At 37.7% G+C, this 24,245-nt stretch overlaps 4 protein-coding genes across 5 annotated transcripts; 2 read left to right on the top strand and 2 right to left on the bottom strand.

The window, feature by feature from the left end:
- Window positions 1–2,115: 2,115 nt before the first annotated feature.
- Window positions 2,116–4,707, top strand: LOC147866753 (pentatricopeptide repeat-containing protein At2g03380, mitochondrial-like). The gene has a single exon (XM_087316777.1). The coding sequence runs from the start codon at window positions 2,116–2,118 to the stop codon at window positions 4,705–4,707; it is 2,592 nt and encodes an 863-aa protein (XP_087172903.1).
- Window positions 4,708–5,675: 968 nt separating this feature from the next.
- Window positions 5,676–7,692, bottom strand: LOC147866752 (uncharacterized). Its single transcript, XM_087317228.1, has 3 exons — window positions 7,092–7,692; window positions 6,266–6,555; window positions 5,676–5,844 (listed from the first exon to the last, which is right to left on the bottom strand). The coding sequence occupies exons 1-3, from the start codon at window positions 7,355–7,357 to the stop codon at window positions 5,765–5,767; spliced, it is 636 nt and encodes a 211-aa protein (XP_087173354.1). The 5' UTR covers window positions 7,358–7,692; the 3' UTR covers window positions 5,676–5,764.
- Window positions 7,693–9,846: 2,154 nt separating this feature from the next.
- Window positions 9,847–14,509, bottom strand: LOC147866751 (indole-3-acetate O-methyltransferase 1-like). Of its 2 annotated transcripts, XM_087317227.1 has the most exons (4): window positions 14,432–14,509; window positions 12,212–12,822; window positions 11,221–11,502; window positions 9,847–10,934 (listed from the first exon to the last, which is right to left on the bottom strand). In XM_087317227.1, the coding sequence occupies exons 2-4, from the start codon at window positions 12,761–12,763 to the stop codon at window positions 10,572–10,574; spliced, it is 1,197 nt and encodes a 398-aa protein (XP_087173353.1). In that variant the 5' UTR covers window positions 12,764–12,822; window positions 14,432–14,509; the 3' UTR covers window positions 9,847–10,571. The 2 variants fall into 2 exon arrangements, with proteins under 2 accessions (XP_087173353.1, XP_087173352.1); XM_087317226.1 differs by lacking the exon at window positions 14,432–14,509 and having other exon boundaries at window positions 12,212–13,034.
- Window positions 14,510–21,355: 6,846 nt separating this feature from the next.
- LOC147866750 (indole-3-acetate O-methyltransferase 1-like) lies at window positions 21,356–23,080 on the top strand. Its single transcript, XM_087316776.1, has 3 exons — window positions 21,356–22,031; window positions 22,195–22,389; window positions 22,646–23,080. Exons 1-3 carry the CDS (start codon window positions 21,465–21,467, stop codon window positions 23,006–23,008), a joined length of 1,125 nt encoding a protein of 374 aa, XP_087172902.1. The 5' UTR covers window positions 21,356–21,464; the 3' UTR covers window positions 23,009–23,080.
- The last annotated feature ends 1,165 nt before the right edge of the window (window positions 23,081–24,245 follow it).

Genomic DNA, 24,245 nt, shown 5'->3' with positions numbered 1-24,245 from the left:
GATGCTATTATGGTGAGGCATGGTATGATGGAAAAAATTTTGATCCCTCCGAATCCACAAATACAAACTGATAAACCTCAAATATGGCAATTGGTAAGCAGTATTACAATTTGGTATATTTGGAAGGCTCGATGTTTGAAGGTATTTCAAAATATGATTGAAAGACCTGCTCAAATAATCTCCGGAATTTGGATAGAGATTGTACATAATCTTAGAGGGATTTTGGATGGTATAAAAGGTAATACGCATCAAGCGGAGCTTAGGCGGGTGGAGTTTCATGCCATTTGGGACATAGGTATATTTTATAGACGGTATTTTGGTAAGGTGGAGTGGTTCTACTCAACACCAAAGTGTTTATTCAAGCCAATGGTTAGACTTTAGAAAAATATAGGGGATCGGTATAGCTTGTATGTTTAGTCTTATGGCGGTTTTCTAATACTAATGTAGTATCTTTTTTTGGAAAAAAAAAAATAAAAAAATAAAAAAATGTTGTATCATCACTCTTTGCTTTGTTAATAGTGAGTTGATGAAGTCATCATTGTAAACAACCATTTCTATAGGAGGAAACAAATAATGTTGTCATCAACACCTCAACGTTAAGATTATGAAGGTTTTTTTGGATGTACTAAGAATATTGTGAAATGCACATAAGAGATCAAAACCAGCCTACTTAACTTTGCACTTCTTACTCAATTTATAGTTGATACAAAGGTACATATTTGGGTTGGCTTAGCTAAAAAGGGTGTGTTAAAAGGGTGGGTCGGCTTAGGTACATCACACATGCATCCTAAAAAGGGTGTGCTAAAAGGGTGGCACAAAGGAACACATGCACACTACAATATATTGGATCGCCAAATATGATTAGTGGCTTACTACATAAACCCCCTGAAAGGCCACTCATGACACAAAAAGATCGTGGGATTGGTGAATGGAAGAACTTAAGGTTATATCACTTGCTACAATTTGATCAAGTAAGCAACAATCACGATGAGGGAAGCAAATGAGATAAATTCTCAAGGAACATTGTCCTAGTTTCTGTTTTGATGATTAATCTTCTTTAAGAGGTGGGGTATTATTGGCTCTAATGCAGCCACAACTATAACGAATAATAGTTAATTTTAGTAATCAAACAAAAAAGGGTACCATGAAGCATGAGATATAAGGTCATTTATTGAAGGGATGAATCTCAAGTAGACATTCATTAGCTTTCATTATATTTTAAATGTGAGAATGGTCTTAGGGTACACATAGTCAAACTCTTCATCAAATAAGACAGAAACAAGAGCAATAGAGAGGGAAAAAGACACAGTCCATATTGTTTGGAACAGGGTTTCAATCTCCCTGCTGTATATGATTGTAAAGCAGCTTGTAAACTACCAGGGACAACTGAATTCCTCCTGCACAGTATGAGAATCCTCTCCGAGGGCAAGAGAATCTGTCTCCTTGGACGAAAGGAATCGTTTTGTGGGACCAGTGAATCGCCTCGGATGAAGGAAATTGTCCCTCATCAGGAACAAAAGGAGTCATCTTCTCCTCGGATGAAAGGATTTGTCTCCGTGAGCAAACGGATCGTCCCCTCAGACAGAAGGAATTGTTTCATGGGGCAAAAAGAATGGCCCATGGGAACAAAGGAATTTCCTCTTAGGGCGAATAGCATTCGTCCCCTCATTGGGATAAAATGGAATGTCCCATAGGTTGCCAGTTATGGATTGGTACTTGTACATGTGCTTGGCAAAGGTTACGATAATTATTCCAAACATTTTTAAAAAAAGAAAGGAAGGGAGGAAAAAAGAGAGAAAAACTCATAGTTACATCTGCGGAATGATTTCTAAGCATATAGAACAAAAACCTAATACACTATTAAGATCACCCATGCCATATTCTTTGGCATCTTTTACCAATTTCAGCATTGTCATCTAATGAATGCATCTGAAAGAAGAATCGATGCTACTGTATTATATTTTGTGACCAAGTTGTTGGAGTCTCTTAGAAGTGTGTTGCTCACATTATTGCGTGAGCTGGAAATTCAACACGTGCATTGCCTTAACACTGGGTTCAACAAGGAACTTTTGTAGCAAAGGAATCCTCCAATTCAAATGATGCAAACATCATGACATGAGGAAACTTAATGGAATTCCACATAAAGGAAACCTCTGTGAGAGTAACCAAGATGATTCCCCTGATACTGTCATCGCATTGCTAAAGGAATGTGCAAAGAGCAAAGATTTATACAAAGGTATCCAAGTACACAACAATATCATAAAAAATGTGTTGCTTCAAGACAATGTATTTGTTAACAATACATTGGTCAATATGTATGCTAAATGTGGAACGGTTCTTAAGGCACAAGCAGTGTTTGATGATCTCCCTTTTCACGATATGGTCTCATGGAATGCTCTGATTTCGGGATATGCTCAATGTGGTGATTTTTATGAAGCTTCCAGATGTTTAGAAAGATTGAAACTCCATGGCTTCATACCAAATTCAAGAACATTGGTTTGCATGTTGAAGGCTTGTGGCAAAATTGAATATTTACCCAAGGGCCAAATGATTCATGCACATATTGTTGGAGATAAATTGCTTGAAACAAATGAGTTTATTGGTAGTGGGTTAGTGGATATGTATGGAAAGTGTGGTTTACTTTCAAGATCTGAAGAAGCGTTCAACAGACTTTCCATGTATACTCTAGTTTCATGGAATGTATTAATCTCAGGATATGCACACCATGGTTGCAATGAGTTTGCATTGAGTTCTTTAGAATGTATGAAAGCTCGGAGCTTTCTTCCTGATGAATTCACAATCACATGTATTTTGAAAGCTTGTGGGAGCATAGGAGCCTTAGAGAAGGGTCAAGAAATACATGCTCGGATTGTTGAAAACTCTATGCTAGGCAAAGATTGCCTAATTGGGAATGCCTTGGTAGATATGTATGCTAAATGTGGTGCTCCAGCAAAGGCTCGCGGTGTGTTCGAAACTCTTCCTTTCCGGGACGTGGTTTCTTATAATGCTCTAATTTGGGGTTTTTGCCAGCAAGGGCATGGTGACGAAGCAATGAAATGCTTCGAAGCAATGAAATCAGAGGGTTTCTCTCCGAATTCCATTACATTCCTTTGTATGTTGAGAGCTTGTGTTAGCATACAAGAGTTGACTAGGGGCCGAGAAATGCATGTTCAGATAGGTGGTCTATTGATGAAAGATGTAGTTATCGGAAATGCATTAGTGGATATGTATTGCAAGTGTGGATCTCTTGCAAAAGCACAAGAAGTCTTTGATGAGATTCAAACCAGAAACATAGTCACATGGAATGCACTTATAGCAGGATATGAGCAGCATGGGCAAAGTGAGGATGTATTGAACTGTTTGGAACAAATGCGACTGGGTGGCTTCTCTCCAGACGTGATTACCTTTGTTTGTAGCTTAAAAGCATGTGGTACTGTGGGAGACATAGAGAAAGGTCAAGAAATACATGCTGAGATTGTGAACAACGAGTTTTGCAAAGGAAACATTGTGATTGGCACTTCACTGGTTGATATGTATGCCAGATGTGGTGAATTAATGAAAGCACAAGAAGTATTTGATGATCTTCAAACCTCGAATGTAACCTCTTGGAATGTCCTAATTTCAGGGTATGTTCAATATGGGTGCTATGAACAGGCATGGAATTGTTTTCATCGAATGCAATCTGGAGGCCTCTTTCCGGATGCAATTACCTTTGTGTGTATTCTCAAAGCTTGTGGAAGCATGGAATCCATCGAGAAAGGTCAAGAAATACACTTTGAAATTGCTCGACAAGGATTGATGACTAAAAACGATATTATTGCAACTGCATTAGTAGATATGTATGCAAAATGTGGCGCTTTTACAAAAGCTTATGAGGTTTTCAACAAGATCCCAGTTCAAAATGCATTCTCATGGAATGTGTTGATTGCAAGAAATGCTCAATATGGATATTGTAAAGAAGTATTGAACTGTTTTGAGCAAATGCAACGTGAGGGCATATGTCCGAACATGATTACTTTCCTCTGTGTCTTAAAAACATGTGGGAACCTAGGAACTATTGTAAAAGGCCAAGAGGTACATATCAAAATCGTGAAAGAAGGATTGGCAATTGAGGGTATTCTCATTGGAAATGCTCTGGTAGATATGTATGCCAACTGTGGTGCTCTTGATGAAGCACAAATTGTGTTTGAAAATCTTTCCTGTAGAGATCAAGTTTCATGGACTTCACTAATGGGGGGGTATGCACAATTGGGAGAGGAAGAAATGGTTTTCAAATCATTCCGAGATTTGACAAAAGAAGGTCAAGCACCAGATGCTGTGGCTTTCACACTGCTTCTCAATGCATGTAGTCATAAAGGCCTACTTGAGAAAGGAGAATCACTATACTTTTGGATGGTGGATAAAAGCTATGGGATCACACCGACATTGGAACAATGTAGTTGTATCGTAGATCTCTTTGGTAGGGCAGGTCAATTAGAGAAATCACTAGCAATGATAGAAGGTATGCCCTTTGATGATGATGTTAGAGTGTGGCTTATTTTGCTAGGGGCGTGCCAAAAATGGGGAAATGTATCACTTGGTAAATTAGCCTTTGAGCATGCTATCGAATTGGATGAACACAATGCTAGAGCTTTTGTGTATATGAGTAACATCTATGCTTCTAATGGTAGACAAGATAATACCAATTGTAAAGTTCAAGATTTTTAGTCCCTGAGCCATGGTGCATAGAGAAATGATCAATGATCCATGTGTCCATGCCAGTCCTAAGGATGTAAGTCGAGGGCATGGAGTAAAGGGCACATTCATGTGAAAATCAAACGGAAAATGAGGTGTTAATGTGCCCGCCAGATTCGTAAGAACATAAGTTTGTGACAATGCACGAGTTAACTTGCATGGTTCAAGTGGAAATGAATCAATGATCTATGTCCATGTGCCCATACAATATTTGTAAAAACATAATATCAGAAGGTATTAGTACACGTATGCTCAGATAATTACATCACGCTTTAAAAATTTGATAAGGTTTCGAATTTCAATGCTGTCCCTTGAAGTTCTCTAGTTATTCTGTTATAAGATGCTCGTAAGATTTTCATCAGGCTTTAAAAATTTGATAAAGTCTTAAGCCTCAAATTCGACCTTGGAATTCTCTAATTACTTGAAATGATCTACATACAACATTACTATTATATATATAGGTTTTGTTACATTGGGCATTTCTTTTGAGTTCCAACCTCCTGGATTTTGGGGAGCCCAAAACAGGCCCTTCAAACACAAAGTGAACTTCAAATTTAACTGCCAGAGCGTTGTCATTCCAAAAATCATCGAAGGTCATCATGAACTGAACTAAGTATAGGTAGAAGAATATCCTCATCTTACTACAGATGGATTATTCCTCATCTGATTGGTATCCTCGTATAAGATGCTCGATCTAACAGGATGGATTTGCTCAGGGCCAATTGTATTAAAGTTTACTGTCATTGTGAATAGAAAAAATAGAGATAGAAAGGTCTGTATAGAGTTTCACCCCTACAGAAATATGTCTATCTCTACACACGATGAGCTACATGGGTCAGCGTGACAATGTTTAGAATACATGCAGCATGTAACAATAGTATTGCAATATATGTGGTCAAAATATTTGTTGTCTTGTTTTTGTAAAAAATAAATAAATAAAATTTCTGTCTTGCCTAGTAGTGGTTTGCAGTTAATAGGAAAACAGTTTCTCATAAAGTGCATATGCGGAATTGAAGAGCTGATTTCATTCTTAATGGCAAAGTCGTAAGTTGCATGCCACTGCTTGAGCCCAATGCCTTAATCTTTCCTTAACATCTTCAGGGCTATCACCTACATCAAGAGCAACAAAACTATGTTATTGCACATAAAAGATGAAAATATGTTATCATCATAGCGCCAAAATATCACAATGGGTTTTTTTTACCAGTACACCTTATTGTTACTTCAATATTTGTGAAGAGTCCAAGTTAAATGTAAATGAAACACATGCTATACTTAGTTTGTTTTGTAACTCAAGATTAGGTTGCAGTTGAGGCCTTACTCTATCATTACTGAACTCCTAGTAGTGTAGTAACATGTATACACATAACAAAGTGAATAGAGGGTAGCGCCATTCTTATCTCTACATCATGAATCCCATCTTAATTTGAAATAATTTAATCAACCTAAAATGTGGCAAAAATGAATCACAAGTTTCAATATTTCAAGTACTATACTAACTATTCAAAATTCAAAATCCAACCAAATATACCTGGGTTGGTGACCTTCCAGGGTGGAGGTGAGATTGTGATGGGGTGTTCATGAAAGTTCTGGGTGATAGCAGAGCAAACCTCCAATGCGGGCAAGATGTGCGAAAGTTGTGGGATTGACGCCTCATCAAACCTAAATCCTAGATCAATGCAACCCTTGAGCTCGAAGAAGTCATCATCGGTGAGAGACCGGTGCATTCCCATGTGATTGTCTGCATCTGCATGTGTATGCTGCTCCCTTAGCATTGGGTCTTTGTGTCCGATGCAGTACGAAACACTTCGCGGCATCTCACTACAATGTTCCCAAAGAAACTGACTTTAGAGCAATTTGTGCTGAACATTATTCTAAAGACAACCTTGAAAATTCTGAGGTGTTTTTATAAAACTAAGATGAAATGAAGGACTGGAGAAAGTGAAAGAGGAACAAATCAATCAATGTGGATTAGAAATCCAATTACACAAGTTAGTAAATGGTTGAGATCATCACATTGGACATTCTATTCTACAAGATAAACAATATTATATAAAAGTTCACATGCCTTCGCCCAAAGGATAATAAAGAGATAAAGGATCAAATTAATAAACGATCGATTGAATCAATATATGGTAAATTTATTTAGAGTGACACTGATCTACTGAATTATACTCTAAATGGGTCTAAAAAAACTGTTTCATATGAGCAAAGTTTAGAGGGATGTGTAATAAGAAAGCTTGGATTACTAAATACTTAGATGAAGGTGTAATAACAAAGTTTAGAATGAAACAACTGGGGCTTGAAACTAATAACTTCAACTAAGTTTAGATGAAGAGGTGTTTTGTTGCTAATACCTTTTGGTCGAGCCAAAGTTTTCCAGCACTATCATCCTAGCATTGCTACTATTAAACCTCTTCTTCTCTGCTACTAGTGGAGTGTGTTGAGGAGGAGCTTCAATTGTAGAGATCTTCTTCTTTTCCTTTACTCCAAAGAATATGTTCACATCTTCATCATCACTTGAATACAATAAGCTCTCAACTGCAAATAAGCTAGGCTTTTGGGCATGATCTCTGTGCTTGGTGCTGGTTGGGTGAGAAAGAAGAGATTCTCTTGGTCTCATGATGAGAACTGTTTGAGCTCAAGCCACAACTAGAGTATTTGGATCTCAAATTGTGGACAAATTCTCAATTATTTGGGTTGCTGAATTGAATTGAGCTTCAATTCCTTGAGATCTCATGGAAATTCTTCATATTTTCAAGTGTAATATGGGTGGGATGAATGGAGGCTCAAATTGGATCCAATTTCATGACCTATTCATTTGAGCTTGATATAGGCAATTTATCAATACATACACATAGTTTATTTATTTAGATTTATATATTTATAATATAGACAAAACTAGGTTTCTCTAAAGTGTTTTGCAATTATGGACTATCTTTTTTTCTTTCCCCTTGTTTGTCTTTGGTTCTCTTTACATATTAGCATAACAAGAGTTTAAGGGGCATAATACGTGCATAATGCATTGCCTCTAATTTGTGAATGTCGTGGATTGTGTGGCCGGTTTTGAAATGCTTTGCGATTAGAAGTCTCGAACCTGACCCCACAAGTTCCACCTTAGGGTGGTGTTACAAGTGTTTTGGTTGAAGAGGTGAACAAATCTGTTCGATTTGTTGTTTGTGTAGATAGAGCTCATAGAAATCGGAGAAAGGTAAGAAGAGACCAAAGAGAATAATACAAATTTCTACATTTCTCACATGTGAAATTATGGGTATTTTGATGTTTTTTCATAGGCTATTAGGCTCCACAAACTTCTCAATCTAGAGTTCCCAAAGGAATAAACTACTATACTCTTGCATGCTGAATAACATTTCTTTCAACTTCATCCCACACACTCGATTGATACTCTTCAAGCATTGGCTCGTCTCTCAATTGATCATAACACGTTCTTCATTATTTTTCCTTAAGCATTGTTGGAGTTTTCATTTGTATTGTTCAAAGGGCACACACTTCAAACTTCGTCCAAGATAAGGCGCGTTAAAAACTTGGTTCAAAATGAAGACAAGCCCTAACTTTTTCCATGTACATATTTTCATGTGCAATAATCTTATGGACAAATGATATTGCTAGATATATGTATTTTGAATAATCTATGTGGTAGTGATAGAGAATTTATATTAGGTGTGAACACATCACTTGGTCGCTTACAATATACATGCGGTCGTGAGAGCTATGAAGAAAAACCTTTTAATATTTTAATGTTTACATGTTTGAACTTAAAAAAGATTACAAGCCTTCGATGGGGTTTATAGTTTTTCACTTCAATCACAATTTACCATATCAAATAAATACTACATTACATCAAGATATTGAGTCTTGATAATGTCAATTACGACAATGCAAGCTACATGATGGAGGATGAAGCAATGTGCATGCATTCGTGGAGCAAACGGAATGCAAATAATATGCTGATATGGTTGCAAATATGTAATGTGGCATAAGCACCACACAACCCTAGTCAAACTTACGATACGGGACTCCCAACAAAATACAGGTGGAACAAATGAAGTCCTTTTTCACACATTAAAGTTCATGGAAAGATTTGTGGTTATGTAAGAGCCTTGCCTACTATGAGGGCTACAATCTTTCTATGAACTCATACATATAAATGACATTTGTAAAGGGGAAAGCTGAAACATTATAATTCATCTTGTGGATATCGTTGAATGTAAGTGCCCTTTCCAAAATTGCTGGCAATGGTGGGTCCATAAAATCAAATTGTCCACAAACCTTATCCTACACAACAATAATAAACCATGCTTCCATGTCACAATATCTCTAATTCTAATAGCTTCCACATTTTCTTGCACTTTTGTGTAGATATGCTTTAATAATAATAATAATAATAATCTTATTGAGAGGGAGCTAAGTGATGGCCTGATTTATGCCTAAATGAAAGAAGAAACCTCATTGCATTAAACCATTAATGTTGTTACTCATTCATGAAAGAAGAAACCTAAATTTGTAGCGTGTTGTACCCATACTCATGTAACTAACCATCACGTATCCTTACCCTCTTTTGTAAAATTACAAAGCATCACATAGAGGGAAGTTCATGTTTATGCAATAATTATCCAATAACCTATTGTAGTGTTTATTTATCCCTTCTCCATTTGTTCGTCAATATTAGCTTGATTTCTATAGATACTTGATCTCAAAACTAACTGCTTTCTCTCAATGTTCCTTTTACATGGCTGGTTTCCCCTGGACCCCTATGGGTTGTCTTAATTCTACATTCACGATATTATTTAATTTCCTTGATGTAAAGTTCTTTGCATGTCTTATATTTGCCTTTTCACATACTTGTCCATCTCATGATTGACCCAAATTTATTATTGTCATTATCAAATGTCTCACCATTGTTTATGGTTTGAAACGTCATGAAGTGAATCAAACATATTCTTTTGTTGATTTGCAAACACATGTTCGCCATTGCATTTCACACACACACACACACACACACACACACACACACACACACACACACACACACACACACACACACACACCTAAACAAGAATAAGTTGTGAATTCACAACTTAGTCAACATGACTTGTGTATATAGAATTATATAGATCACGACCTTAGCATAGTAGATATCATTGGGATATTGATATAGAAGAATGGTTTGCGAAGTTTTCAAATAAATTGGTTTAAAAAAGCCACTCGAAAGCTAATACAAATCACAGTCATGCACAAAAAAAAAGCACCCAATTACTTCCTTGCGAGAATGATCCATCACAAGAGCAAAAGAAAAGCTTCTAATTGATAACTTACTTAAGATCAAGCCTCTCTAAAAAATGCAGCAACCTTGCTAAAAATCAAGCTTCTAATGCGTTACTTACAAGTTACACCTAGTTATGACAATGTACAAACTCAACGAGATATTCGTTTGGAGAATAACAATCAAGAGCACCTTAAAGCAATTGGAAATTGTTTGTAATCTTCGAGGTGTTTCAAACTCGAAGCTACTTTGATTAAAAAATGAGCCCAAGTTCTCACGAGGGGCTTCAGACTCGGAGTTATTTCCATTACAAAAGGAGCTATTTATTCAGGTCCGATAATGGCAACCAAGAGATCAGAATCAAGACTTCTAGCATCAATGCCCAATTATCAAAGTTGAAACTCCAACCTAATTTCTATGTACAAAATAAAGTCGCTAACTACTTAGGAGAATAGCAATCAAGATATCGACCCTGCAAGATTGGAAATTCTTTATAATAATCTCATGTGGCTTCACACACAAAGCTGCTTTGATTCAAGTAAAAGGAACTAAACTACTTCCTTCGGATAACGGCAATCAGGAGGTCAGATCCAAGGTTTTTAGTGAAGTGAGCATTCTTTGTAGCTATGACTTGCAATCGGTCAAAGAATTGAGATCCTCGAGCCTTACCAATGTGAGAATCAACAAGAGGCTCAATGAGGCTTCGAAGAAAAGAAGTCCAAAACTCTCCAAAAGAAGAAGGATCAGATAGCAAATCATTCATTTTCTGTTTAGGGAGACAATCACAATTCTCAAGTACATGAAGCTCCAACAACTCTAACTCGACAACACTTAGCAATGCCTCCTTGAATTCACCCTTAGAGAAGTTATATTGTGGCACGTTGAACGCATCCCGTTCTGAAGCGCATATAATGCCCTATATCAATGTATACATGAACACCAATCAAATTATTCATCATCAACCCAATGCAATGCTTTTGTTGGGAACAGAATGCTAAATTTTTGAAATACCAATCAAATCATTATCAAAACTTGAGAATCCTTGATATGTACACAAATTTCATAGATTAGTAGTCTCATTTAACATTTGTAGAAATTTAGACAATTATTTAAATTTAGGAAGGTCGTGACATTCCTTATTTCTTACCTGCTTAGAAACTTTGGCTTGGACTTTGAACTGCACTAACGATGATTAAACTTACCTCTTCAACAAGTTCGTTCCATGTCTGTTCAAAGTAGCCACTCCATGAGTCGAAACGAGGTGCATAGTCTGCTGGAGTTGTTTCATATGCTCGACATAATGATAGTATAAACAACACCCCATTGCTTCTCAGCTCCCCAGCTCTGCACCTCAGAAACTTTCTTACATCCTCGTGGAATTGCTTTGAATATGCTTCTGACACTGCTCCGCCACCATCTGTCGGAATCCATACATGGCCTCCATTCCAAGCAGGAGAATCTTTGTCTAGAAGCACAGAGGGAACCTAAATCACCAAAGAGAAAAAAAAAGCTTAATGCTTGACAAAAAACAATACTTTCCTGATACCAGTATATGTAACAATTCCTTATCTGCACCAAGAAATAGCAACAGCTGACAAGAATGTCAGATGTGGCGTCCAATTATATTTAGTAGCATCATCTCACATAAGAAAAGTTGAATTTGGGGAAAAAGGATTCAACTAAATGGTTCCACTGTACACATAATGGCAATATGCTCTTAGAATCTTTAGTATTCATGAAAATTCCAAGCTTTAAGAAATATAATGGATTACAAGAGAATGCATAAGAAAGAGAGAATTGTGATTGGTTATTCACTTAAAGTTGGCACACTATATTACCATAATAACATTTCATAATTAAACAAATGCTGATCATCTGTCAAAACATGAAATATATGTTGAGACTATAATATATTAATCTTGATTCTTGCAAGTTTCAACTAAATTCCAGCACACTGTATTGACGATATATTACAAAAGTTTCTTAAAGTTCTAACATAATGCTATAAAAATTCAGTAGGACGTGGCACTAAGCATGATATATCAAACCTGAAAGAACCATTGTACTGAATATGTGGTGATTCCTAAACTTAAAACATAGATTGAGACTACTGTAATACTGAACATGACAAAAGATGTGTTACAATATTTGAAAATTTTAACGTAAAACCAATGAATAACAGCAGTATCAAACCTGAGAAAGCCAGTGTAATGAATACGTGGTAATACCAAAATCCACACTCCCCTTAGGTAAAACACAATCATAGAAAGATCCAGGTACACCCGCGGTATAGAATTTCAACCTTCTGAATAATATTGCAAGGTCTGAACTATGTAGCATATGGAATAGGCTGTTGAAGTCATTTGATGGAAGATCAACGAAGAAGTACTGGAACTCATAGCCTAACTCTGGTTGAGATTCGGTTCTTTCTTGTTTTAATTGGTTGTCATCTCCATCTATCTCCAAGATTTTAGTAACTATAAATTGTGCATAATCTAGAGTGTTCTTCCCATAGCAGCATCCATAGTCTGCAATTCGAATCAATCTTGGATGACTGAGTTCAATTATATCTTGATTATGCTTATCGATATTCCAGGTGCCATTATTTTTCTTGTATAAGTGGATGGCATTTTCAAGATGAGTCTTCGCAAAAGCATGAAAACTGTAATTTTGTGGCTCTGAGTTTTGAGCATAACTTTCATCTGCATCCCCACCTTGCATAGACACGAGCTTCAAGGTCTCCATTTTACTTCAACTATGTATCTTGTTGCTCTTTCGACAAACTATGGTTTTACTCCAGCTTTCTGCAATGTAAGACAAGGTGTTGCAAACCATATTCACTTTCGTATGCAGAGAATCACTTTTAGAAGAAAAACGGAGCATTAATGGCAAGTGAAAATTGCAGTTGCATTATTTATTCGGTAATTGTTATTGCATTCTGACTTTTTCATGATAGAGAGAACCTTCTGATATCACGATATTTGGAAATAAATAATTTAAACAGATTAGATGGAAGTGTAACTTGCATTTGCACTTGACATTTTAAGTATAAACAGCACCCAATGTTAAGATCGAAGTTTCACACCAAGACTGGATGGAGGTTTGTTTTATTGCTTACCTTTTCAGCATTGTAATACAGATTGCCTTCAAATATTGAGATATTAATTAAAAAACAACAATTTTATGTCAAACCTTTGAGTAGCAAATCTTCATGAAAATATCTGCGATTTCTTATAAGAAACCTTATGGTAGTAAATCACCATATTTAATGAACTAATTGAAATGCCCAACAAGGCATTGGCAGATTTTTTGATTAAAACAAGACTCTTTAAAGAGTCCATGCATGCCTAAAATTTTAGGCATTTTCTCAGAATCTTGTATTGGCAATTAAGCTCTCTCTCCAATGATAAAAGAAGGATTCTCTCATCTCTCATTGTTCTAGAGTATTGCCGACATACTATATATATTTCTTTCTTTGTGGTACATAGGTTCCTTGTTGAGAAACAAATGAAACACCAGCAGAGAGGCAATCAAAGGGGAATTCCAATTGTTAATCATCTCTCATTATCATGCATATTAATCACTCTGGAAGGTGATAAACATATTGATACAGTCTCCCTTCTGGTTTCACAATTATCATCCTGATCCCTTGTTACACGAGATTTCATAACAATCTCTTCTTGTTACACAATGTTCGTCCTAGTCTTGTACACATGGTACATGTGCCCTTATCACTTAGACCTTGTTTACACATATCTACTTTAATCTATTCCAGATACACAAGCAACCAGCCAAATAATTGATAAAAATATATTTGCTGTTCTAGATTCCTTGGGTTGGTCTCCTGTCTGAGGATGCTAAAAGAAAGTTTGTTTTGGAGAAATTACAAAGATTTGAGTTTCTGAAGCCAGAGGCTTTCTACAGAAATGTGTGTTGATTCAGGTTTCTCAAACTTACAAAATTCAAATATAAAATCTTTGATAAATTCTAAAGACTTCTCTGAAGTGAAAGAACTTCTCAAACGTGCAGTGATTTAATCATATTTCATCTCACAACACCATTTCTGTACCATGTTAATCCACATTTCAACTTTCATTCTACGCATATTCTTTTGTGAAACCATATTGACGATCTACTCCTAAACTTTGCTAAAAAAAACGACAAGATTTTGCAATCAGTGTCTTGTATTCGGTTTATCAACTCAAAAGATTTTGTTTGGGAAGTCCGACATTAAAAGGCCTACTTCCATACCGATCTTCCAGCAAAACAGTACAAAACGTGAAACGATTTTGTTTGCAATGTTCGAATTAAAACTTCGAATTCTACACACTGTTCGGATTAAAAATACAGCATTTTGCGATCGTAATTGTTTCGCAGGAGGGAATTTGTAGAAAAGGATGTAAGCCGAATTACCTCGAATGATCAGATTGAAAAACCTACAAGCAATCGAATCTTTTCGCATGAGGTCACGGCTAAATTTGGGCAGAAGAAGAAGAAAAAAATGCACAAGCTTGCAAGTGCTTAGAGATGTGGGAGGGCAGGGTTAGCCTACAGAGGCGCAAGATAAGAATCCCTGGTTTTCTGCATAAGGAAGAGGAGGGGATTAGGGTTAAAGCATGGAGGGCGGCAACGGGGGCTGCATGCTTCCTTCCGACGCGTGGGAAGATTGAAAAAGAGAAAATAGAAACACAAATGAGCACTCCATTGCCTAGTAATTCATTCACAATTCAGTTTCGCACTTCTACGTAAATGGTGTTGTAAACATTGAGAAGATATATATGGATCTGCATTTGTATTAGCAATTAACAACATAGCAGTTTGTTCCAATTGGGATTTGATTATCAATGAGCATCGCAAAGTTATAGGTTTGTAATGTTGTGCCCATTACCCGCATGTCTAAACCATCTTCACATCCTCTTTAGGATTTAGGGTTTAGGGTTTAGGGCATTAATTAACAATCGGCAATGGTTCGGTTCAAGAGTGTCAAAACCCAACCGCTTAAAATTTTTGAGACTTGAACCAAACCATGAAACCGTTTGAACCGAACTGTTAAAAACCCCGGTTTTGTGGTTCGGTTACAGTTTTCAACTTAGGTCAAAATTCAAATTTAAATTGAAAATGTAAATTTTTTTCACTATTTCAAATTTAAAAATTTCAAAAATTTAAAGGTTTTTCCTAAAATGTGAGAATTAGGCTAAACCATGAAAATGTTATTTAAATTTATTTTTTAAAATATTAAAAAAGAATATAAAATATTTAAAAACCATCAAACCATTAAAACCAAAATTGAACCAAACCGTTTTAGCCATTAAGCCACGTTTTCACGGTTCGATTTGGTTCAAACCAAACCGTTCCTGATTGTTAGCATCAATCCCTCCACTATCATGTGAGAGCGCTTCGAGTCACATAAATTCCTTGGGTTATCATTCAAAAGCTTTGGGTCACATCCATTATCATGTGAAGAGAGCTTCAAGTCACATTGATTCCTCGGTTTATCATTCAAGAGCTTGGTGTGTCGTCGATTCTCTTTCGGCAATCACCTAAGAATGTTGAATATATCCTTGAGTTCTCCATCTCCATTTTGTTTGTCAATGTTATATCACAACTTGAGTAGGTCTTATCCAAACATATCCTCATTCTTAATTTTGCTCCTTCACACTATTCTTTTAATTCCGTTGGCTTGTGTCGTGTGGATATTCTTAATTATATGCCCATGGTCTTCTCATAAGTTTCTTTTTATGTAAAGTCACTTGATCCTACATGAAAGAAAGAGTACGGTATATGTATGTATACACAAATAAAAGATACTTGGATGATGGAAGAACATATAATATGAAAAGAATGACATAAGATAGCATAAACCCACCACCTTGAACATGGCATCATTGTTTCATTGAGAAATATCTTGAAAAGGATAAGGTGTAGTTTGGATACTTTTTTATATGTGGAACCATTCTTGAATTCTGAACTTAGGTTTTGTGATGGTCGAATATTCCCATCATCATCACTTTTTAATTATGTACTACTTTTGGATATGTTTCTCCAATTAGATCGTAGAAATATCTCCATTAGTTAAAGGCCAAAAAACCAATGCATACACATCTTCATACGTATTCAAACAATTTTATACTTAAATTTGCTTTAAGACAGTGATATGCTTAAGAAAAACTCTGATGCTAAAGGTTTTCCTTTTCTACTGCATTCATTAGGAAGACGAAAATTACGCCCTAAGACCTCAAGTACGTTGAGGAGAAGAAAAAAATGACGAGGAAGAAAAGAATAAACGGAGAAGATAAGTTAATGAGTAGAGCTTCAATGGGAGATCCTCAAGTTTCAATGAGACGTCCCAACAAATGACAACCACATCGCCTCTTGTCAATGTTGGTCTTGCATGCCCTCTTGATTCGCAACCCTAGCTTTCTCACTTTTGAATTTGGCAACACCCTCGATCTATCATTCAATCCTTTTGATATTTTTAGTTTAACTTATTTTTTCCTATGCATTTCCCACATCACAACAACGTATGGACATGTACTCCTTACCCATGGCCTAAACTCAAAATCTTGACACCATCAACGCCCGGTTACATGGCAAAAATTAGACAACCACATCCATTATACTAATTATGCTCTAACATGATCTTAACAGATTTGGTCGTATCCACTGATAAATGATAGAATCCATCTCCTCGAAATTGCACATCAAGTACTTTACATGTACAATGTTGAAAGGTTGCTTGTAGGAGCTCATGAAGCCGCCTCCATTCGGTGGCAATCATAGAACCCTTCTATCTGCTTAATAGTTACGAAGTCGGCATACCTCATGTTGCACCATTTCATCTTCTCAGGTGTGAAGAGAATAGTGATTGGTTTACCAGTGTCGTGAAGTTTCGCACGTGTGTTACTTGGGCAAGACCACAGGGGGTCTCGGACTAGGGAGTACGAAGGGATGGAGAAGATCCTAGGTTTGCTTGTCGATGAAGACTACTTCTTGAGCAAGGGCTCGTTGCCCCTTTGTGGAGCTGGTGACTTTCGTTGACCACGACTCATCGAGCTTTCAAGCTCGCCACATGAGTGAATGGACAGCTACACAAGTAAAGATGAGCACACAAGATGAACGCACAAGGAAAGGAAGAACACACATTCACGAAAGCCCGTACACCTTTATGAGGAGGAGAGGTGCATCGGCACGCCTGAAACACTCCCTCGTGATAAGACGTCCGAACGTACAAGGAAGGGGGCGAGAACACAAACATGAATGCTCGTACGTCTTTATGAAGAGGAGAGGTGCATGGGTATGCTTGAAATGCTCTCTCATCACAAGAGGGCCGCACGTAAAAGGAAAGGGCAAGAACACAAACACAAATGCTCGTATGCCTTTATGAGGAGAGTTGCATGGGAACGCATGAAAGGCTCCCTCGTGACAAGATGGCCAAACCCACAACAAGAAGGGGATGAGAACACAAACACGAATGCCCGTATGCCTTTATGAGGAGGAGAGGTGCATGGGCACGCCCGAAACACTCCATCGTCACAAGACGGCCAAACACACAGCAAAAAGGGGAATGTGAACACACAAGGCAAGAGACACAACATACACCCAAAAATATTTTCTTTATGCAAGGCTCAAAGCCACAATGGATTTACAATGGCGGCACTTAGGCTGGACTCGACTATGGTAGACAAACAAGAGTAGAACAATAGAAAGCGAGGTAGATTGGAATCCGTGACAACAATGACCACCAAGCACGAGGACTCCAAGTGTAACCTCGAACACAACAGGAGCACGAGCACCCCACCGCACACCACATGAACCTCGAACCACGTACAACGAAAACCAAGCACACCAACACCTCGAACCACGCGAATGACGATCTCACATACTTGCAACAACGAACACGGGCACCAACACCATGAACCGAGAACCACCCGAACGGCGAGCACACGGACTCGCAACGATGAACAAGGAAGCACAAAACCTAGGTTCACAAACACCGATCTTTGTCTCTCCACCACTAACCCAAACACACTTCGAGAGAGTAAGAGGGAGAGACTTGTGTATGTGTGAGAGAGAGTGTGTATTTTGGGGTTTTACATCCTTGACCTCTTGGACATTTTTCCATAAACCTTCAATGCATGGGCACCATCCCCTTACATAGCATAAGGCGAGATTAGGAGAGTCCATAGAAGTAAATTATGGAAAGATAAACCTTTTAATGTCTTGCCACATCCCATTAAATTACTATATTTTATAGACAACTTGATGAGATTATAACTCAAACAAGGATTTGTACAAAATAGCGAAATAAATTTATATTAAGATTTTGTGGGCAATGGTAAGTTTAGGAGAGTGGAAGTACAATGAGAAAAATTCTCGGCTCCGTTACATGGAGTGAGCAAGAAATAGAAGAAGGATAGGAAGAAGATTCGAGTAAGCGGAGAGGGCTTCAGGGGATATCCTCGAGTTTCAATGCGATGTCTCAACAAACAATTGTCGCCATGTTGTCTTCTATTGTTGTTGATCTCATGCCCTCTTGATTCGCAACCCTAGCTTTATCTGCTTGGACTCTGATACTAGCAAAATCAATGGTATTAACTATAATCTCCACTATCACATTCATTTATCCACTTAATCTTCTATGGTCCAAGTAGGATTCCAACCTCTAACCTCCCCACTTATAGTAAATGCTTTTACCAATTGAGCTAAACTTTTTTGTTATATTTATCTCCAACTCACAGCATATGTTTCTCACATACACTCGATCTATTATTCCACCTTTTTAATATTCCTAATTTAACTTAAATCCTCTTATGTGTTTCTCACATTTTGACAATGAGTCTACATACCCACCTCCCTCTGTCGACCATACTTAGAATTTTATCATAGTCATCCACTTACCGGCCACCTTGGTTTCCACAAGGTACTCTAGAAGTTGTCACAATCCCAATTTTATTAGCCTTGATTATTGCAAGATTTGTCCCAATTTCTCACAGAGTATCCAATATGCCAAGCCACAAAATCACCTGCAACTCAGAAAGGCACCTTATCCTCCATCACGGTTAGCGAGCCCTTCGAGTTGGTTAGATGGGACAATGTCTGTACTTTTCCTACATGGGCACAAGGTAATAAGTACATCTTGGTGATAACGAAATACCTCACTCGGTGGTGCAAAGTTATTCCTCATCCTAATGTCACAACCAATACCTTAGCCCAAGCTCTCTTGGACAAATTAATCTTCCCCCATAGATGTTCACTACAGCTTCTATCCAACCAAGGTTCCCAGTTTAAGGGCAAAGTCATGTAGCACAACAAAGGCACAAGCAAGCATATGGCGACCACCCCATTCGACCCACCTTCCGTCCGGGGGACACAACCCGACTTTATTTCCTTCTACATCATCGCGGACTCTTTGAGTCCCTCCTCCACTGTTGGGTCAGTCTTTACGTCTTCATTGGGCCGGTCGGCTCCAACACCTATAAGCTTAGGTGGTTGAAGGGTGGCACACTCGCTACAACCCATGTATCACGTATGAAGCAGTTTCCAACCCCAATGTCCCCAAGTCATTCCACAATCGTCGTGCCACGACAACAACCCAATCCAAGCCCTAACATATGCCAAGATTAGCCCTGGTTCGGTCCAAAAGAGGAGGTGTGGTGTAGCCATGAAAGGCGTCTTGAGCTTAGCCCATGTGGCTACCATGTGTAACAATTAGGTGCCACGTGAGCATGTGCAATGACCCATTTGGGCCTCTACTCCGGCGATGGCTCGGCTCAAACCTAAACCGAACCGCCAAACTGCGGTTTGGCGATTCAATTCGGTTTACGCTTGAGCTTCCTGAACCAGTTTGAGCTCGGTTTGGGATTGCTCAAACCGATTACCAAGCCGTTTAAGGCTTAATCGCCTTGGCCAAACCGGTTTAAAAACCCGTTTGGTTCTGGTTTGGAAACCCCCAAACCGGTTAAGGCAAACCCACTAAGCCTAAACTGAACCGTGCCTTAACCCACTAAGCCTAAACTGAACCGTTGCCGACTCCTAGGCCCTCTATATAAGTGGGGTGTCTGCCCACCAAAAAGGTGAAGTGTAGATTTCCATTTCTTCTTTGCTTCTTCTGTATACGACAATATATCTATTCTTTTTATTTATTTTTTTAAATATGAAAATACGTACGTGGTGCTTTATACTGTCGTATATCTCCAAAACACTCTGCTATGCTATGCTAATATATTTTGAAGGTGACACGCATATTTTCGTAATTAGCATAAACTATCATTAGCATGTGAATCTAAACTTCGTCATTAGCATCGCCCTGTTTTTGTAATAACATTCTGTGGTTCCTACCGAGAAATTATTGAAGCCAAAACTCTCTCTTTATATATATATATCATCAAACAATCGCATTCTGTGGATCCTACAGAGAAATTATGGAAGCCAAATTTCTCTCTTTATATATGTGTATATATATCATCAATCCATCGCCCATTTAATTAAGTCTAGTTTGTTCATGCATAAAAAATAAAACTTATCCTTGTTGTCAATGGCATCATTTTTGTGGACCGGGAAAAAACCATTGGAGCTGTCCAAACTGTTTAAACCAACACGTCTTTCAGGCTATATATATGCAAACCATCGCCTTTGTATAGTATATAGCCAGCTTTATCTACCATCTCTAGTATCTATCCTACATAATGCAGTCTTTTTGTCCACCATTCCTACCCATATCTTATATGTTGCAGAGGACTCGACTACATTAGATTCTTTCAAATTTGATCATTCCACCAGGTAATACTTAAGTTCTCATTTCCTTTCATAAACAACTCCATCATATTCTTCTTGCAAGCTGCAAGTTTTTTGAAGATAGATGTCTACAAGGCAACTAAGCAAAACCCTAGTAATGGTAGCTTATGAGATAGTAGTTTATGGGTTAATTACAAGACAAGTAGGATATGATCTATTGCTAGGAATTACATGCTTCCAGGGATTTAGGACGGCCAAGGAATCAGACCATTGTGTAACAATAAGCGCAATCCATGTTGTGAGCAGTGTCTCTCATGGTTGTCGCGTAGGTGTGTGAATCTATAGTATGTGGAGGCTGTTTTGAACCAGCAGGGATGATAAAATAACTGGATAGCATTTAAACAATGAATTAGTCCATATTTGAAGCAATCCATGTGAGCAGTGTGTCTCATGGTTGTGACGTAGGTTTGTGAATCTATAGTATGTGGAGGCTGTTTTGAACCAGCAGGGATGATAAAATAACTGGATAGGAATTGAGTGATGATTTACACCATATTTGAAGTAATCTATTAATTACATTGGTCCCGTAAGGCAAACCTTCCAACTGAACTTGCAGATGTGACATTTAACTTGGTATTTAACTTGGTATGACAACATGTTCTGCTAGTAGTAGCCAGAATACAATTCAAACGACGTCAAATTTGCAAGCAAAATGGAGACCTTGAAGTTCATCTCTATGAATGGTGGGGACGGAGATGGAAGTTATGCTCAAAACTCAGGCATACAGAATTATGGTTTTTGTACGTATGGGAAGCCTCATATTACAGAAGCCATCCACTTATACAAGGAAAAGGATGTCAATTGGATGAGGGATAGCGATAAGCAGAATCAAGATCATGCAATACATCTCGCGGGTCCAAGATTGATTCGGATTGCAGACTATGGATGTGGCTATGGGAGGAATACACTAGAGTGTGCAGAATTTATTGTACATAAATTCTTGGAGTTGAATCAGGAAGACAATGAAGTATTAAAAGAAGAAACAACTCAACCTCCACTAGATTTGATCAAGGCAGAGCTCCAATATTTCTTTGTTGATCTTCCAGACAATGATTTCAACAGCCTATTCCATATGCTACATAGTCCGGACTGTTCAACATTATTTCGAGGGTTGAAGTTTTTTGCTACTGGTGTGCCTGGATCCTTCTATGAGCACGTGTTACCGGAGGGGAGTGTTGATTTCGCAATTACCATGTATTCGCTACACTGGTTATCTCAGGTTTGATGCAATTGAATTGTTTAGTAGTAGTCTTAGTAATTTCAATTTGGAAATATGTCACGCTCTTTTCTTATTTTGTTTCATATCCTGTATCATAGTGACTTTCCTGTTAAAATTCTAGTAAAACTTGTAACTTATTGGGTGACAAAAATTGCTGAAGTAGGTTCCAGCAGGGCTTTTAGACAGAAATGCTCCGACTTGGAATGGAGGCCATGTATGGATTCCAAAACATGGTGGCAAGGCTGTGTTAGATGCATATGCAAAGCAATTCCAAGAGGATGCAAGGAGGTTTCTGAGGAGCAGAGCTGAGGAGATGAGAAGCAATGGGGTCATGTTTATATTGTCAACATCTCAAGCATAAGAAATGAGCTCGTCAGAAAATGCACCACGAATAACCTTAATTAATTGCAATTTCGAACAAGCATGGAATGAACTCGTCGAAGAGGTTTGTTTATAATAGGCATCACTAAAGCCATCCATTTTGAAGCCTAAAAGATTCAAGATTCTCAGTGTTTCACTGTGATCTAACTTGAAGTCTAAAATTAAGGATTATTTTGTTTCAGTTTGCATCGAGCTGTTGATAAATATTTTGTAATGGTGTACATTTGCTATAGGGTATTATCGAGGCTTCGGAGAGGGATACCTTCAATGTGCCCTACTATAACTTCTCTCCAAGAGAATTCAAGGAGGCCTTACAGAGCATTGTTGAGTTAGAGTTGTTGAAGCTTCATGTACTCGAGAAATGTGATCATTTCCCTGCACCAATAAACAATGATCTGCTCTCCAATCCTTCATCTTTTGGAGTGTTTTGGAGTTCTTTCTTCAGAAGCCTCACTCAGCCTCTAGTTGATGCTCACATTGGCAAGACCCGTGCATGTCAACTCTTCGATAGATTCCGAATAGTGGCTACAGAGAATGCCCATTTACCTAAACACATCGCTTTTGACCTCTTGATCGCCATTATTCGGAAGAAGTAATGTACTTTTTTTCATTACAAATCAAATTAATAGCAGCATTTATTTTATGTCCATGGAAGCAACCTCTAATTTGAAGCCCATGTAATTATGTCTTTGATTGTGATTATCTTAACTTCATTCTCTCTCCTCATTTTGCATATGAAATAAACTGTTCTCTTGATTCCATCACTCTAATGGTTCTGAATTTTGCTTCTTCCTTTGAATATGGTAGTAAAGATGATTGTTATGAATATGGTAGTCCTCATTTTGAAATGAAATTGCTTAAAGAAGATGGGTTTGATTTGAATTACCTGACTGGGTTTATCGACTTTAATTCGCAGATAGGATATTGTAATGCACATCTGTTCCCCGTTGCATCCGCAAGACTTGTCTTTAGGATATTTAACGATTGGTGCATAAACACTGCCTTGTATTGGATCTCATCCAATTGGCGTACCAAATCAAGATCTATGTACATTTGTATTGCATGTGGCAGACTTTATCAAATGTGGATCACTTCCCATGATCTAACTCCAAATTTACAGGTCTGACAAGTCAATATTGATGTAAATTTCCCGATGGTAGAATTTCAGATTGACAAGTCTCATAGGTTGTGAAACACTCTTATATCGTTTTCGGGTAGAATGATGCGCTTGAATTTTGAATAACCAGAGACCTCATTATGTAAGACAATATCTCTCCATTATTGTGTAATGTACATAAAGAAGGGGTAATCAAGTAGTTTTTGAAATTTCCTCCTGGGTTTACCTTCGAATTTCCTGCTCTGAAACAAACTTAACATCCAAGCCTAATCCTTGCGAATTCTGCTGTTTCATCTCATGAACAAATACCTTCTGTGTGCCTCTGCAATTTCCACATGTATCAAGTGAAACCTTTTCTATGGCTAAATCTTTATCAAACGACCCATGTGAGATTCGTTCATGCATCACTATCATACATTACTGCATTATCCAAAACGAAAATAAACATGAGTTTCTGGGGTTTTACATCCCTGATCTCTTTGACATTTTTCCATAAACCTCCAATTCATCCCCACAGTATAACCCAAGATTAGGAGAGTCCACAGAAGTAAATTATGGAAAGTTAAACTATTTAATTCCTTGCCACATCCCATCAAACTACTGTATTTTAAAGACAACTTGATGAGTTTATAACGTGACCCTGGACAAAGTGTAGCAGGTCTCAAGTTTCTCAAATTGCCACAACTAACCAATAGACATGGCAATCCCACTGCTTC

This window comes from Azolla caroliniana, unplaced genomic scaffold (assembly GCF_043228905.1).
Source record: "Azolla caroliniana isolate FFs.n. ecotype wild unplaced genomic scaffold, voAzoCaro1.0.p SCAF_3, whole genome shotgun sequence".
NCBI lineage: Eukaryota > Viridiplantae > Streptophyta > Polypodiopsida > Salviniales > Salviniaceae > Azolla > Azolla caroliniana.
Note: the sequence above shows the minus strand (reverse complement) of the source record. Positions and strands in the feature narration are given on the sequence as shown.

Bases quoted from the DNA above. Each gene is read 5' to 3' on its own strand.
- LOC147866753 (XM_087316777.1), top strand. From the start codon at position 2,116: ATGAGGAAACTTAATGGAATTCCACATAAAGGAAACCTCTGTGAGAGT.
- LOC147866752 (XM_087317228.1), bottom strand. From the start codon at position 7,357: ATGAGACCAAGAGAATCTCTTCTTTCTCACCCAACCAGCACCAAGCAC. The intron at 6,556-7,091 runs GTATTAGCAACA...GGAACATTGTAG, and splicing joins AACTTTGGCTCGACCAAAAG to TGAGATGCCGCGAAGTGTTT. The intron at 5,845-6,265 runs GTATATTTGGTT...CTCTTGATGTAG, and splicing joins CTGGAAGGTCACCAACCCAG to GTGATAGCCCTGAAGATGTT.
- LOC147866750 (XM_087316776.1), top strand. From the start codon at position 21,465: ATGGAGACCTTGAAGTTCATCTCTATGAATGGTGGGGACGGAGATGGA. The intron at 22,032-22,194 runs GTTTGATGCAAT...TTGCTGAAGTAG, and splicing joins CGCTACACTGGTTATCTCAG to GTTCCAGCAGGGCTTTTAGA. The intron at 22,390-22,645 runs TAAGAAATGAGC...CATTTGCTATAG, and splicing joins TATTGTCAACATCTCAAGCA to GGTATTATCGAGGCTTCGGA.
- LOC147866751 (XM_087317227.1), bottom strand. From the start codon at position 12,763: ATGGAGACCTTGAAGCTCGTGTCTATGCAAGGTGGGGATGCAGATGAA. The intron at 11,503-12,211 runs GTTTGATACTGC...TTGGTGATTTAG, and splicing joins CATTACACTGGCTTTCTCAG to GTTCCCTCTGTGCTTCTAGA. The intron at 10,935-11,220 runs GTAAGTTTAATC...ACATTGATATAG, and splicing joins GGAACGAACTTGTTGAAGAG to GGCATTATATGCGCTTCAGA.